At 41.5% G+C, this 14472-nt stretch overlaps 1 protein-coding gene across 1 annotated transcript; it reads left to right on the top strand.

Annotated features, from left to right (window-relative positions):
• Positions 1-363: 363 nt before the first annotated feature.
• On the top strand, positions 364-9641 carry LOC306709136 (synaptotagmin-2-like; the record flags this gene model as incomplete). The annotated part of the gene is made up of 8 exons (XM_079177180.1): positions 364-559; positions 905-1065; positions 5103-5240; positions 5397-5564; positions 6027-6194; positions 7301-7418; positions 7786-7919; positions 9426-9641. The coding sequence occupies 8 exons, from the start codon at positions 364-366 to the stop codon at positions 9639-9641; spliced, it is 1299 nt and encodes a 432-aa protein (XP_079033306.1).
• Between the last annotated feature and the right edge of the window lie 4831 nt (positions 9642-14472).

Below are 14472 nucleotides of genomic sequence, written 5' to 3'. Positions count from 1 at the left end.
GGAGTTTAAGTTAGAGAAACTAGAACAGGTCTAATTTTGGAAGTAGGCAGTAAATAATTCCCTCTTTTGATTGTTATCTGGTGCCTTAATGCAATATTATGAACTTCAGAACTTGTGTGTTTTCCATGAATTATTTAGTCTCCAAAATATATATCAACCAACTTGAATCCTGCGTGTGATTTTTCTTTTTCAAATGGTTCAAAAAATTTGAAAATTGGCTGAATCATTCAACCCTCCACTAACCGTCAATATCAGCAATGTGAATTTTGACACACAAGTGGGAAATAGTGATGGTTGGATACTCTGGCTTCCCTTAATGACTGTTTTCATGCTGTTTCTCCAGGGACTGTGTGTGCAGCCTAAATGAAGAAGTGGAACTTGTTTAGGAATCAGACAACGCCCATGGTCGCTGCTAACCCAACGGGGGCCAGTGCCTTGACTGTGACTCCAGCCCCCGTCGCATTAGTCTCTGCTGACAACTCCACCGAACCGGTCAACAAGAACGATGCCTTCGACGAGATCAAAAACAAGTTCCTGAATGAAATCGACAAGATCCCACGTGAGTGACAGACAAAACCTAAACCTGGTCCGATCAACCAACTGGTATTGATGTGACTCTAAGCAATGTTTTGGAATTAGATTTTCTCTTTAGCTGCAGGCATTGGCAGCCTCATAATGTCTTTATTCAGTATTGATCACTGGCTGCCCTTCCTAATGGCAGAGAAATCTAATTTTCACCCAATCTAATTGCTAATATAGCACCTCATACTAAATATATTTGGCCCAGGACATGACATGGAGTAGGCTAAATGATTGGTTGGTCAAATGTCAAAGTATTTGCTTCTCTCTTCTCTTTCTGGGTGTGGATGTGCCGTCTATCCATCGGTCTGTATATTCTCCTCAGTGCCGTCCTGGGCCATCATTGCCATTGCCGTGGTCGCTGCTTTACTCATTCTAACATGCTGCTTCTGCATCATCAAGAAATGCTGTTGCAAGAAGAAGAAGAACAAGAAGGGCAAGAAGGGGAAGGGTGACATGGGAATGAAGAACCTGAAAGGGGGAGAGGTATGTTCCTCGTGTCGCATCACGGCCGAGGGGATTTACACCCACACTGTACACAAAGCTGCAAACCACGGTCAACTTGTTCGCGAGCCTATTATCTAACAGCCGTGGGGCTTAGAGTGTAGCTTTATACTGGAATAGAGAGAAAAACCCGCATATAGTGATACGTTTGACTCAGCTAATCATGTAACAAACAGCAGTCCTCGTGTTACACATTTTATTCTAGTGACAAGTTTCCTGTTTGAAATTTTCTTAGATTACATATCGTTTATATACACGCTGTTTGTCTTTGATGGCTTTCTAACCCAGTCAGTGTATTCTCCACAGGTGTTAATTACATTCTTAATCCACCATTATTATTTTTCATTTTTCTCTTTCTTTCTTTCTTTCTTTTTTGTTGTTGTTGTTGTTTAATGTGTTTGTCGTTAATGTTATTGTTGCTCTTTCTCTCACTTTTGCTTCGGGATTTGAGTGGAAAATGACAGGACTCTTATCTATTCAGCCCAACCATTGTTTTCCTAGTCATTAAAGAGCAATTATGAAAATTAGTAGTTAGTACAATGCCGTTGATTTTGGGCCTATAATTATAATTTTTTCTTTCCAAATACATGATTGATTATTTGACAAAGTACAATAAGAAAACATCAAAAAGTGGAGCTATTTTAAAACCCGACGTCCCTGCTGCACGAGATATAATTGTGCTAATGAGGAGGCTTCTTTATCTGTCATTTTCCTCGCTCCCTACAGTGTAGCTGACTACATTTGCTGTGATTACACTTCTTTGGTGTCTGCTGTGAGTTCAATCTCTTCCTTTGTCTCTGCTCTCCTCCTTCCTGCTTTGTGTCTTATGTGTGCTCCGTGTATCTTGACTGTGGTGGACTTCTCGGCCTACGGTAGGTCTGATAGCACGCGGCGCCCCTATCTGGCCGCTCTGAGTAAGCGCAGACCAGGGTGTGGGGGGGTGGGGGGTGGCGGGCTTGGGCTTGGAGGGGTTGGATTGCAGTGATGATGACAATGAGTGCTATGGCTTCCTTAGTTTTTTGCAAGCTTAGGTGCTGCGGGTGCTTGAGGAATCTATGGGAGCGATTTAGCTGCTTCGCAAAATCCACTGACGTGATATGCCGCAGCAACTGCTATGTCTTGAATATCCAGAGATTGCAATTTTTTTTGGCAAAAAAAAAAAAAACAACAGAGCAAAGCCGTGTTTAAGTGTCTATGGTTTGATATGAACATGAAACTCATCCTATGGTTGAGCCTTTGAATGACGAGTGCACTCAGCAACTCACTAGAGATCACTAACATGCATGTGCAAGGGGTAAGCTGGGTATTTGTCAAATAATAAGCTGGAACTTTACTTAACTGAGAGCTTCGAGCATGTTTCCACCACGACAGGCTTCGACTGTGCAACGCAACCAAAAACTGACACATTGCAAACAATTTCTCTCCGGAGACACATTGACGTGGGTCTGAAATTCACATGCTGTGCCCCACTTGTGCAAACACGCTCTGAGTTCCACGACAGATAAAGCTGTTTGTGTCTCTTGACAAAGACCAGCATATTCCCTTGCAGTAGGTACCATTGAATGGCCACAACTTGACTTGAGAGTAACTTTCCTGGATGACCCATGCTGCTGACATTACTAGGTGACAGTCATTGACCCCCCTCTCTCCCTGAAGCACTCGGGTCTCACTGAGGAGAAATGGTGGGCCAGAATGTTTGCCCACGCTTGACTCGGCCCGATTTCAGTTGACGCAAAGTTAAAGCTACAATCGACTGGCTGTTTTAACACGTAGGTCTTCTCAAAAAACGTCAGCGCTGAGCTCGCAATTTACCCCATTGAGTTGACCGAAGGGCATGCATTCAGACAAACCATGTCTTTGTCTTTGAACCCCCACTGGAAGTCTTGAGATCAGCTGGAAATTCTCAATATGGCATGATCCCTCCATGGATGTGTACATCTCACTCAGAACACGTGTATAAACATTTGTCGGAGGGGTTTAAAAAAAACTTACTTTTATCCGTCTTCAGAAATTATGAGGTAATTCATTTTACATTTGCCATCAGAAAGAAACGTGGATCCTGCATTGTGTGGCCTGGCATGCTTGAATGAAAAGCATTTACGACAATAAAGATGTACGGATATTGTGTGAGAATGCGTGTGTGTGTGTGTGTGTGTGTGAGAGAGAGAGAGTGCATTTTTCAGCATGCATGAGAGCTTGCATGTAAGCAAACGTGTGTCTGTGTCTGCGTGTGTGTGTGTGTGGGTGGGTGCACAGTAAAGTGTGGTGTGTGTGGGTGTGATGGTGTGTGTATTATTTGTGTGTGTGCCCTGTTCCTCTTCCAGCTCATCAGTGAGTAGCTGGACCCTCCAGTCTTACGAAGACATCAGTGTTTTTTCAAGAAGACAGCCATAGGAAAGTAGGCCATACTGAGATGTTATCCAGCTTCATACACTATCAGAAATGAAAGTTTACTTTATTATTCATATCAGAGCAAATTGCTTTAACTCGATTAGTCTCGACCGCCTCCAAAGAGACGAAAAGACTGAAGAGTCACTGAGTGTGAGATGTAAAGGCAAGATTGATTTATCTTCTTCATCAGTTATCTCGGGAGCAGTTAACTGTCAGTAAACTGTTGATATTTGTTCCAGAACTTCATCAAGAATCACAATAATTCACATCAGAGTATCAGCTGGGAAAAAAATTGGACTCTGTTTGGAATAAATTGGGGAATTTTCCAGCAATTCAGTTAACTACAATAATCAGGCCGGAGTTCAATCAGTAATGGCAGTGTAAACACATTAATGACACTTTGGGATGTCAGGAGGAGATGAACGGCAGACAGTTATGTTGTTTGTCAAACAGCTTACATTATTAGTTGGAGTTTGAGAGCTTTTCAAGAAAAGTGTTCAGGAATCACTGCGTCAGGAGTTTGATAGGATCACAAATCTATTCCTCACAGCTCTTGTCCTTCAGTTCCTCTCAGGGAGGACGCTCTGCTTCTTGTGACAGCTTGTGTTTGAAATGCTGCACACGGGGTGGACAATATAACAAGAACGCCTTGCAGTATAGTGCAATAGAGCGCAATAGCTCTGCAGTAAGTACTAGTTTGAAGTGTTCACTTTTGTGTCAAAAAGACTGAACTTTGTGGTGTTTTTGAGAATATATCCCATATTGTCCTCCAGTTTGTTTTCTTGTGAATTTGGCTCATCTTTGCTTATGCAGTATTCCTCTGTGTGGGATATGCCAACACGATTTTGTAGACTTTTTTAACAAGTTAATGTGACTCATGAGTCATTTGGCATGAGTCATATTTGGGATTTGTGTAGCTGCCTGTTTAGCTGCCTGTTTAGCTGCCTGTGTAACCGCGTTGCAGTTCCTTCAAAGTCCCGTTTCATGTAAAGTTCCCATTATTTTGTCCACCCCCTGTAATATCCCAATCACAGGCAGCTACACGGTCATATTGATTGATTTGAAAATGTTTGAAAATCACCCTTTTAATGAGTGAAAATGGAGAACTTCCAGAGGATTTTGCATGGCTGTTGTGTTAGCTTGTAGTATATTATAAGGTGTTCCTGTTTTTCTGTCCACCCCCTGTATAATGACTGTTTTTATTCTGATGTTTCTCTCTGTTTCTCACTCTTTCTCTCTCTATCTCTCTCCGCTCTTTGAACAATAACACAGAGTTCTCTTCCAATGGCATTTCTACAACGTTTTGCGTATTCCACCAGACTTTTAGCAGATTTTAACATACATGTAATGCACATGAAGAAAAAAAAAAAAAGAAAACAGCAAATGGTGTCACCCAAGAAATAGCGAAATCAAGTCAAGTTGCAACTGTGGTCATCGATGAACAGATTGCACTAGTAACACCGGGGTGAGCGTGGGCAAGTGGCAGGTAGGTGCTGTGGCTAACCCGACTGCTGATGCCCGAGGTTTAGTGTTCAGCACGAGCCGCCACCTCAGAAACGCCCTCTCACTCTTCTTCTTCTGCCGCCTGCCTCCCCCCCACCCCCCTCCCCCCCTCTGTCCGTGTGCAGAAACAACAGGATGATGATGATGAAGAAGACGACGTGGAACCTGGACTGACTGGAGACGAGAAAGAGGAGGAAGTGAAGGAGAAAGAAAAGCTCGGGAAGCTGCAGTACTCCATTGATTACGACTTCCAGGAGAACAAGGCAAGAATTTGAGTGCTTTATTTAACATTTTCTTGTTTTTTTTTCCCCACGGTTAAATATAAAAAAGCATTCAAACAAGAGAATGAGCATAGTGATGGCGCGTGAGCCGGAGAAATGCTCACTGACTTTTTAATGGCGTACTTCCTGCCTCCCCAGCTGACTGTGGGAATCCTGCAAGCAGCTGATCTGCTCTCCATGGACAGCGGCGGCACCTCTGACCCCTACGTCAAGGTCTTCGTCCTCCCCGACAAGAAGAAGAAGTACGACACCAAGGTTCACAAGAAAACGCTCAATCCTGTCTTCAATGAGACCTTTATCTTCAAGGTAAGCTGAAACTCCTCGCAGTCACCCCTTTTCTTATTACTTATTAAAAAAAACATGCACGCCCAGCTGTTTGATCTGTAGTCCTGTTAAAGGTGAATCTCTCCTCCTATCTTTCTCGATGTCTGCGAGTACTTTGAATCGGAGTACTTTTTCTCAAATTCCTCTGGCCAGCAGACGTATCAAAGGTGTCTGTGACAAGGAGAATGTGGTCGGGAATCAAATTAAAGGAGAGGGCCACCTCTGGTGCAGCTTGCCTGCTGACACAGCTCTATAGAAAACAATTCCAACACCTTTAGTTCTGCTGAAGCTGCATGTTATTTAGTAAAGCCATTTTGCGCCCCACGTAAAAGTCACAACCCATGCTGCTGTATAATTCTGATACGATGCTGCAAGGAAGAAAAAAAAAAAACCCTCCTAGAAACGATACTGATGAGTGAAATGGGAATACTTTCCGTCTTCCAGATTCCATTCCAAGAGATGGGAGGAAAGTCTCTGGTCATGTCAGTCTATGACTTTGATCGCTTCTCTAAACATGATGTCATCGGAGAGATTAAAATACCCATGAACACCCTTGACCTGGCAAAGCCAATTGAGGAGTGGAGAGACCTGGACAGCGCAGATCAAGAAGAGGTAAGAGTCGCGCCGTGTTTTGTGTTACTTTTACCACGCTGCTGTTTAAGTCCATTACTTCCACTGATGTTGGAGGGATGGCTGTTTTACTAGTTGAGGCCAATATCGACAAGCTTATCATTTATAGCTTTACAATGTGGAAGGGGACGCTCCTAGTGATGAATCTATAGAGAGTTATCACCTGAACCTGCAGCGCCGCTCTACTTTGCGGAGCTTTATTATGACTTTAGGCTCATTATTTAGCTGTTGTTTGGTTCACTGTTACTGCTCTTACAGTGTTTTTTTATTTCAGCCTCAGCAGGCAGCTGTTTTCAGCAAAACAAACAAGCTCTAAAAAAAATGACTGTGTACTTCCTGCTCAGCAGCGCCAAACGGCAGACAGATAGCCACTAGCTGGCGAACATAATCGATTAGTTAACAGCTAATTGGGAGCCAGATTTTCCTCAGGAGTTGATGGAGATCAAAAGAGAGCTAAAAGAGAGTGACTATGACTTACATTCACCAGATGGCCATCAACAAGACTCCAAATGAATGATAATGTTGCTCTGCAACTGCTTGATTTGACATATAGTGACAGTCTAAAAGCAGCCGATAGAAGTCTTATAATTGTCTTTGCCAACTGTAAAAGACGTTTTGAACATACTGAAATACATTTCTTCATATAGAGCAGCATGAACAGCTAACTCAGCTGATGACATAATACAAAAATACCCTCGGGCACAAGGGGGCTTGGGTTTACCAATGAGATTCACAGGGCTGAAGGACACTCTTTTTTTTTTTCTAATCAACTGCTTCCTCTGTAGCCATGCAGCCTGTAATGTGTATTCACCATTATGTTGCACCAGAATATGAAAAACAGGTTTTAATCAATCAAACGTCCCCAGAGCCACCTTAAGCAACGAGATGTACTTAAGGATATACCGGTAATTTCTGCTGACAAGACAAAAGTAAATGCAGCAGGAATTATTTGTATTGACGATGTGTCTTTAAAATGTGATTCCAAAGGGACAGTTTGTGTATTTGTGCAGTGTACTTGTGTGCAGTGTATTGTACATCAGAGACCTCCTTTAACTTTCTCTCCCCATCCCTCCTCCTCCCCCTAACAGCCGGAGAAGCTGGGTGACATTTGCATCTCTCTGCGTTACGTCCCGACTGCTGGCAAACTTACCATCTGCATTCTCGAGGCCAAGAACCTGAAGAAAATGGACGTGGGAGGACTGTCAGGTATACACACAGAGAGCCGAGCATCAGATACTGCGTTTCATTATCACGCCATCGCACTTGACACTGTTTCAGCGTGCACAATTTGACAACAACACATCAGCTTAATGTGACATTTGGATGCTTGCAGTGGGACTGCAGTGAATACAGGAACGTGCCTGTGAGTGCAGCCATTAGGTCGTTCCTGCTCTGCTCACGTGCTGACGCTGCAGTGCTTGCCATGCACCAGCTCTCGTTCCGCCTCGGCTTCAGCATTGGCCCCATCTGTTGGTGCATTGCAGCACTGCAACCCAAACATGCACGTGTTAGGCCGTTTCTTTTATCTGCTATATCACGATTTCTTGCCTTCTTCCTTCCTTTTCTTTTTCAGATCCCTACGTAAAAATTAACTTGCTGCAAAATGGAAAGAAGCTGAAGAAGAAGAAGACGACAGTGAAGAAGAACACTTTGAACCCGTATTACAATGAGTCCTTCAGCTTTGAGATTCCTCTTGAGCAAATGCAGGTAAGGACATGGACCACCTTGTTAACGTCATTTAGGAGCTAGCAGGGGTGGAAAGACTACCTTGGAAACCCACAGGAATAAAAGTGCTGTTCTGAAGGAAGCACTGGTGTACAAAAGCCCTTTTTACAGGTAAAAATAGTTTTCACTAATCACTGTAAAAAGGCAATTGTATACCCAGATCAGTACAACTGAGCCCTACCAAGCAATCTATCATCCGGCAATTATATGGACACAAATGATACCCTTACGCGCCACAGGCGGCGGTCTCTTTAAGATAAAGCTGGGGATGGGAACACACCTGTATATGCAACCAATTTCTATTGTTTTGTCACTTCATCATCTTTTAATTGGTAGATTTGGGAATTCATGAGCAATAAAATGCTCAGTTAACGACACCCTTTGAGTTTAGCGAGTATGTTAGCTGATTTGAGAAAGATATCGCTGTATAACGAACAAAACTGAGACAGTTTAAAGGCTTCATGACTCTTCTCTACTTGTGCTATTTACACCATATTTGACTCTTTATTAAAGTAATTTGACGCTTTGGGAATTAAGCTTATTTTCTTTCTTGCTCGAGAGTTCGATCATCAGAAGATCTGTGCCACACTCATGTCCGTCTGTCCGGTAAATATAAGGCTATAGCCAGAAGCCAGTTTAGCTTAGCTTAGCATAAAGTCTTGAACCAGTAGAAAATCCAGGAAGTCTCTGCTATCGTCCAACTAGCACCAAACCTTGTTGTTTTTTCACTTGGTGTTTTTTGTACACATGAAACAAACAATATATAACGTCGATCTTCTCATCTAACTCTCAGCAAGAAAGCACCTAAGTGTATTTTTTTACATTAAACTGTTGCTGGAACATTGAGACTTTCTGTTCATGGCCATGCATACAGTATATATGCTGAGGCTACCTGGCTCAGACCTCAGCCAGATAGCCTCTGATCAGACCCGAGCAAGGTACAGCGGGTCAGCCAATCATCGGAATATCGGCGGTTCGATCCCCGACTCCACATGTCGAAGATACTGAACCCCAAATTGCTCCTGAAGGCTTAACCATCATGATCTGATTTAGATCCTGTCGAGCAGCCTTTGCCATCAGTGTATGAATATACAGTACGTGTGAATGGGTGAATACTGGCATGTAGTGGTTTTCTACATTGTTGATGTGGCACACAAATCAGCATCAAACATGCAAAAAACATATTTTTATCAAAAAATGGTAATAAATGTATATTTTTACAATGTGAAATGCAGAAACAATCTAATCTTCAATATTTATGAAGATAGAAGTAAGCAAGACACTGAGCATTTTTGAATCCACATAAAGCAAGTCCCTTTCCCCACCACCCAACCAGAGCCCCTGCTGATACCAGCCTCCACAATAGGATCACTGCACGCCCAAACACTGGGCATGATGCACCATCAACTGAAATACTTCTTTCCAGCCCCCATATTCCGTGTAATCATCGTGGCATTCTGAACCTTGTTGTGATGCTTTCTCTCCCAGAAAATCCTAGCTGTGATCACAGTGCTGGATTATGACAAGATTGGCAAGAACGATGCCATTGGGAAGATCTTGGTGGGAAGCAAGAGCGCGGGGGCCGGGCTGAAACACTGGTCCGACATGCTGGCGAACCCCCGTCGCCCCATCGCCCAGTGGCATCCACTGCAGCCAGAGGAGGAGGTGGATGCCGCCCTCGCAGTGCTGAATGCCAAGAAGTAAACTCCCCCACCCACCCCTGAACACATCGTCCCCACTTCCACCTTACCCACCCATGCATTTCCCATCATGTCCCCAGGTCCCACATATCAGTGTATATTCCAGAAGAACACCCCAACTGTACATCTGCTCCCTCCGACCCTCCCCCCCCCCCACCCAACCCCCCCTCCTCCTCCTCTCTCCTTTCAAAAGATCCATCGATATCACTGAACATGATGGGAAATATAGTTTAAAAAAAAGCATCATGTTATATGAAATCATGTCATTGAAAAAAGAAGACAAGTTACAGGATGGACAGATACTCCGTTGATTTCCTTTAGATCTATTTTTGTATTGGGGTTGTGGTTCCATTAATAAGAATACAGAGTAGACTACAAAGACCAGTAAGAGTGCTATATGGGAATCTGGTGATAGAGGGGATAAAACATACATTCACTCATATTGTACTTCTCACCCCTTCCCTTTAGTGACACGGTTTGCTTAGAATAGTGCTTAATAATAAAATGCTTTATACTGCCATATGATAGAGAAATAACACAAGCAGGTCCATTCCTTAGGTGTATTGTGCACCATGTTCCACACCTGCCAGTTGTCACACTAGATGATTCTGTTGGTTTGAAGTACATTCCTAGAGTTGGGTAGCAAGTAGGGATAGGCACATGTCCAGTTACCCACAAACACACTGCCTTTTTGATTAGTTAACCTTCCGCCCATCGTCTCAGGAAAACTGAGAGGAAACTGAAACTCCATGCCTTTTTTTCTAAACGGGTTGTTATTATTCAAATACTCCACATGATGAGAATGAAACATTGGATTCAAAAGTTTGAGCGTTTTTTTTTTTTTCTTTTTTTTTTTCGGTAACATAAGGCTCGCGACTGGTGTTAGTTGATCCATGAAATGGTACGTTAGGGAACAGGGAGTGGTGGATTTTTGGTTTAAAAAAAAAAAAAAAAAGGGGGGTATTTGCGTATTTTTTTGATATTGGCAAAAAGGCGGTGTCTGTCATTTGAACAACAAAAAGCAAGGAAATATCAGAGCGGTTACAACAGAGACTGATTCCAACCAATGACATGGTATTTACAAGGTGTCGATTACTGCCTGCAGTCTACCACCTCCCCTCCCAACGCCTCTGATTCTGTATCTCACTTGTGCTACTGCCATTAGTCATGGACTTGATACAAGGGTTTTACTCCAAAGGAATCCCTATAACCGTCTTACAGTCATAAAGGAGACAAGCCTTCAAAGTAACAAAATAAGCAATTTTCAACTACCAGGGACGCCTTCCAGTTAGCGGTGTTGTTCTCTTCATTTCTTTACTTTTTCTATCTCTCTCTCCTTTTATTTATCCAGTTGTATTTTATTTATCTTCAAATACTTTTATTCCTCGTGCACTTTAAATCCAAATGTTATGTTTAAGTACCCTCAGAAACCAGAGCTTTAATTGTTTATGTTATTTATAACTGCTGGTTTTAAGAAAGAGAAGAAGAAAAAAAGCAGGGGGGTGCATTATGTAAGCAGTTTTTTGTTGCTGTTGCTTTGTTTTGGCTCAGCTTTTTGTGTATGTGTTTTGATTGTTTGAATATTACGATTCTCACTTGATTGCAAGGATATGGGCTGGAAGAAGGCACTGATCCGTGTGTACTATATACACAGCTTACCAAACTGTTGAATTTAATTGCACTACTGGGTATTATTCTGTTCTGTGGTAATTTGACACTGTTCTTCGATCCGTGTAGATTTTTTTCATTAATTATAAAATGTTGTGAGATTGAATTTTTTCTGTGGCACACGTTGGCATGCCAGAAAGCTCTCCTCATATAAACGGACTCCTCTGAAAAGTAAAGAGACGATCTAATGCTCCTGGTCTCCTTCACACAGTGTAATTGGCTCAGTGTTTTTGTGAATCTGTCGAAGAGGAATCATGAGGTCGAACTTTTACTTCTGACAAAATCCAAACTGTTGTTTGACCCAAACTCATCACCCCTGAATAAATTGGTGAATTCGTATTTGCTATTTAAAATCCTGATATGAGTTGGGTGCTTGGGCCCAGGTACACCTGTTTGCCGCTTTAGTTATTAGTTTAAATCAGTGCTGTCCGTGAGCTCCAACAGCAAAAACTACTCATTGACTGTGTGCAAGAAAATGCAAAGTCAATTTAAATCAAATGTAGACAGTTCTACAATGTTTTTTTGGAATTGAATGAATGCTGGCTCATGTATCTTTCTCTGTTGGAAATTGTGAATTTTTATTTTTTTATAACCAACATAGACCATGTTCAGATTTTTCAGTTTTTCTTCTCACATAATCTTTTTTCCTCTGTTGACGAAGCAGCACTAAAGAAAAGGCAACATGGAAGCAATCAAGCAACCCATTGGTGTGTAGTTTTGCCTATATACATAGTTCATACACGTTGATACTGCATGTTTATACAAAATACTGTACATAGAAGCATGTTTTAGAGACGAAGCAAAAATATCTCGTGTACGTAAATGGGTGTCATTTGTCATTTTAATAACACAAACGAAGGGAAAAAAAAGACGCACTGTATATTTTCTAAATGAAACAAATGTGTATTTATTTTCCATGAGGGTCATTGGAGAGAATGTCATTCAATTATTAGAGTACTATTACTAATACGAACCTTTCCACGCCTACAAATCTTAAGCAAGTGTGTCGTCCAGTACTGTGTGTGAGTTCATGTAGGATGAAAATGCTTGCTATATACTTCCTTGTGATCAACATTTTTATTTGATGCCATTTATCTGCCATGTTGTTTCAGCACTTATCTGAAGGCCAATGTTTGACTTATTTCAGAGTTTTATTGCTATTGCTTTTTTTTAAAAACAGTAATATGTTTTTAATTTTTTTTTAATGTTTGGGATGGAGGGCGGGGGGGTTTCCAAGTCTATAATATGACTTTTTTTCTAACACATTTAGCACGGCGTTGCTCTGGAATAATTTGTTAGAGGAAGATTGAATATTTCTGCGATCTGTAGGTGGATTGTAGAAGTTGTTATTTGTGCCAGTAGTGAAGTCTGTTGGATCATATCATTGTATGAAATGAATTTCCAGAGGCCAAAAAGATGAAATATCCCTTTCCAGTGGACACAAATGACTTGGAATCCCTTCTTCTCTCTTTCTTTACTTGGAAGTTTTTACTTTTCACTTCTACAGTATTTAAATGACCTGAAACCCTTCACGGCTGTGTCTCTTTTACTGTGTTTATTATACAATACGTGTACGTGTATACAAGACAAATGAATAAGATAAAACTAAAGCCATAAAACTCAAGCACTAACGCTGAGTAGCTAGTTTATTTATGAGGAAAAAAAAAAATCTTGACATGTCTTCATTTTCCTTGGCCACTGTTTCTCTTTTACATTCCGTTCAGAGATCTTTGTTCATCAAGAGGGCAAAATCCACTTTTCTGTATACGTGAGCTTTGAGAACAGTTGTGAGTTTAATAGAGTGAGTGTGTCTTTTTCTACTTTCCAAGCTGTTAACGTCCTTGTTTCATAGAGGTAGCTGAATTTACAGTATCGTGATTAGTAACGTATATGCCTCGTTTTGATAGTATAAATAATATATATAAAATCACAATAGGTTCTCAATAATACTGTTAAAGTTAAAGTATATGTATATATATATATATATATAGAGAGAGAGAGAGAGAGAGAGAGAGAGTGTGTGTTCTTTTCTTGGGCTGAGTGCAATTTATGAACCAAACTGGGTCCCGAGTCAAGTTTCTCTTCTTATGGTTTAACAGCAGGCTGTACTAGTGACCACCTGTACAATCAATAACACACTGCTGGTGATCACGCTGACGGTTTTTCGTTGGTTTGTTTAGCATATTGCTCAAGCAACAAAACAAAGTAGATAGAGATCCAACAATCGCAAAGCAAAAAAAGAGAGAAACTTAAAACTGTGGCACCCACGATTTAGGCCTAAATCCCTCCCATAGAACTATGCATAGATTTATGATTTTCACAAAGCAGTAGTAGTTCCAAGTTTTGGGAGATAAGCTTGTAGGCCTTTTTCCCAAAATGTTGAACTACCTTTAAGTTTACCTCAGTCGTTGAATTTTTTCTGAAGTAAACATCCACCTGCCAATCTACTAATCCTGGCAACAATCTTCAATGTGATGTGCAACGCTGCGCATCGTCTAAAGCAATATTATAGTTATTCACTGTCCCATATTTGTTACTGATTGTGACCAAAAGATGCACTGACAACAACTCAAATACAAGATTTCAGTGTGTTTTACAAAATACTGCCAGCACCTGCTTACAGTTGCCTGCGTTCGTCGACGCCGTGTGAACCCACAAAGCCAAAATAACAATTCACACGGAGATCAGATGATGAGGCAAATGTGATTACAGGTCAATTTATAGCACATTATAAGAGATTTGTTCCCTTTTACTGCTCGGGTCACTGCAGTCACATGACATCCAAGTTCTATGGGGGACAGAGACTGGGAGCTGTGTGTGCGTGTGTTTGTGGGATAAGTAGACGAAGTGTAGGCCCTTTATCAGACGCGGTGCAAATAACGCAGCGCTGGAAAAAATAAATACAAGATACAGTACAGGTCTGCATGCACGGGACACATTACTCATTCTTAAATGTCCATCTTTGTGTGTATGACCGTAATACTCAAACAATCTTAGTTCTATTTTAAATATGGGGGTTGTTCCCAGCTGTGTTGACGTACAACACCTTATGCACAACTGCAGCTGAGACTGTGAGCTGCTTCAGCTGTGCAGACGCAGTTCTAGAGCACCGTTCACAGAACTAGCTTTTTTTTTGTTTCGTTTTGTCTATCTAACAAACGCTGGGA

This window comes from Pholis gunnellus, assembly GCF_910591455.1.
Source record: "Pholis gunnellus genome assembly, chromosome: 2".
NCBI classification, from domain to species: Eukaryota; Metazoa; Chordata; class Actinopteri; order Perciformes; family Pholidae; genus Pholis; species Pholis gunnellus.
Note: the sequence above shows the minus strand (reverse complement) of the source record. Positions and strands in the feature narration are given on the sequence as shown.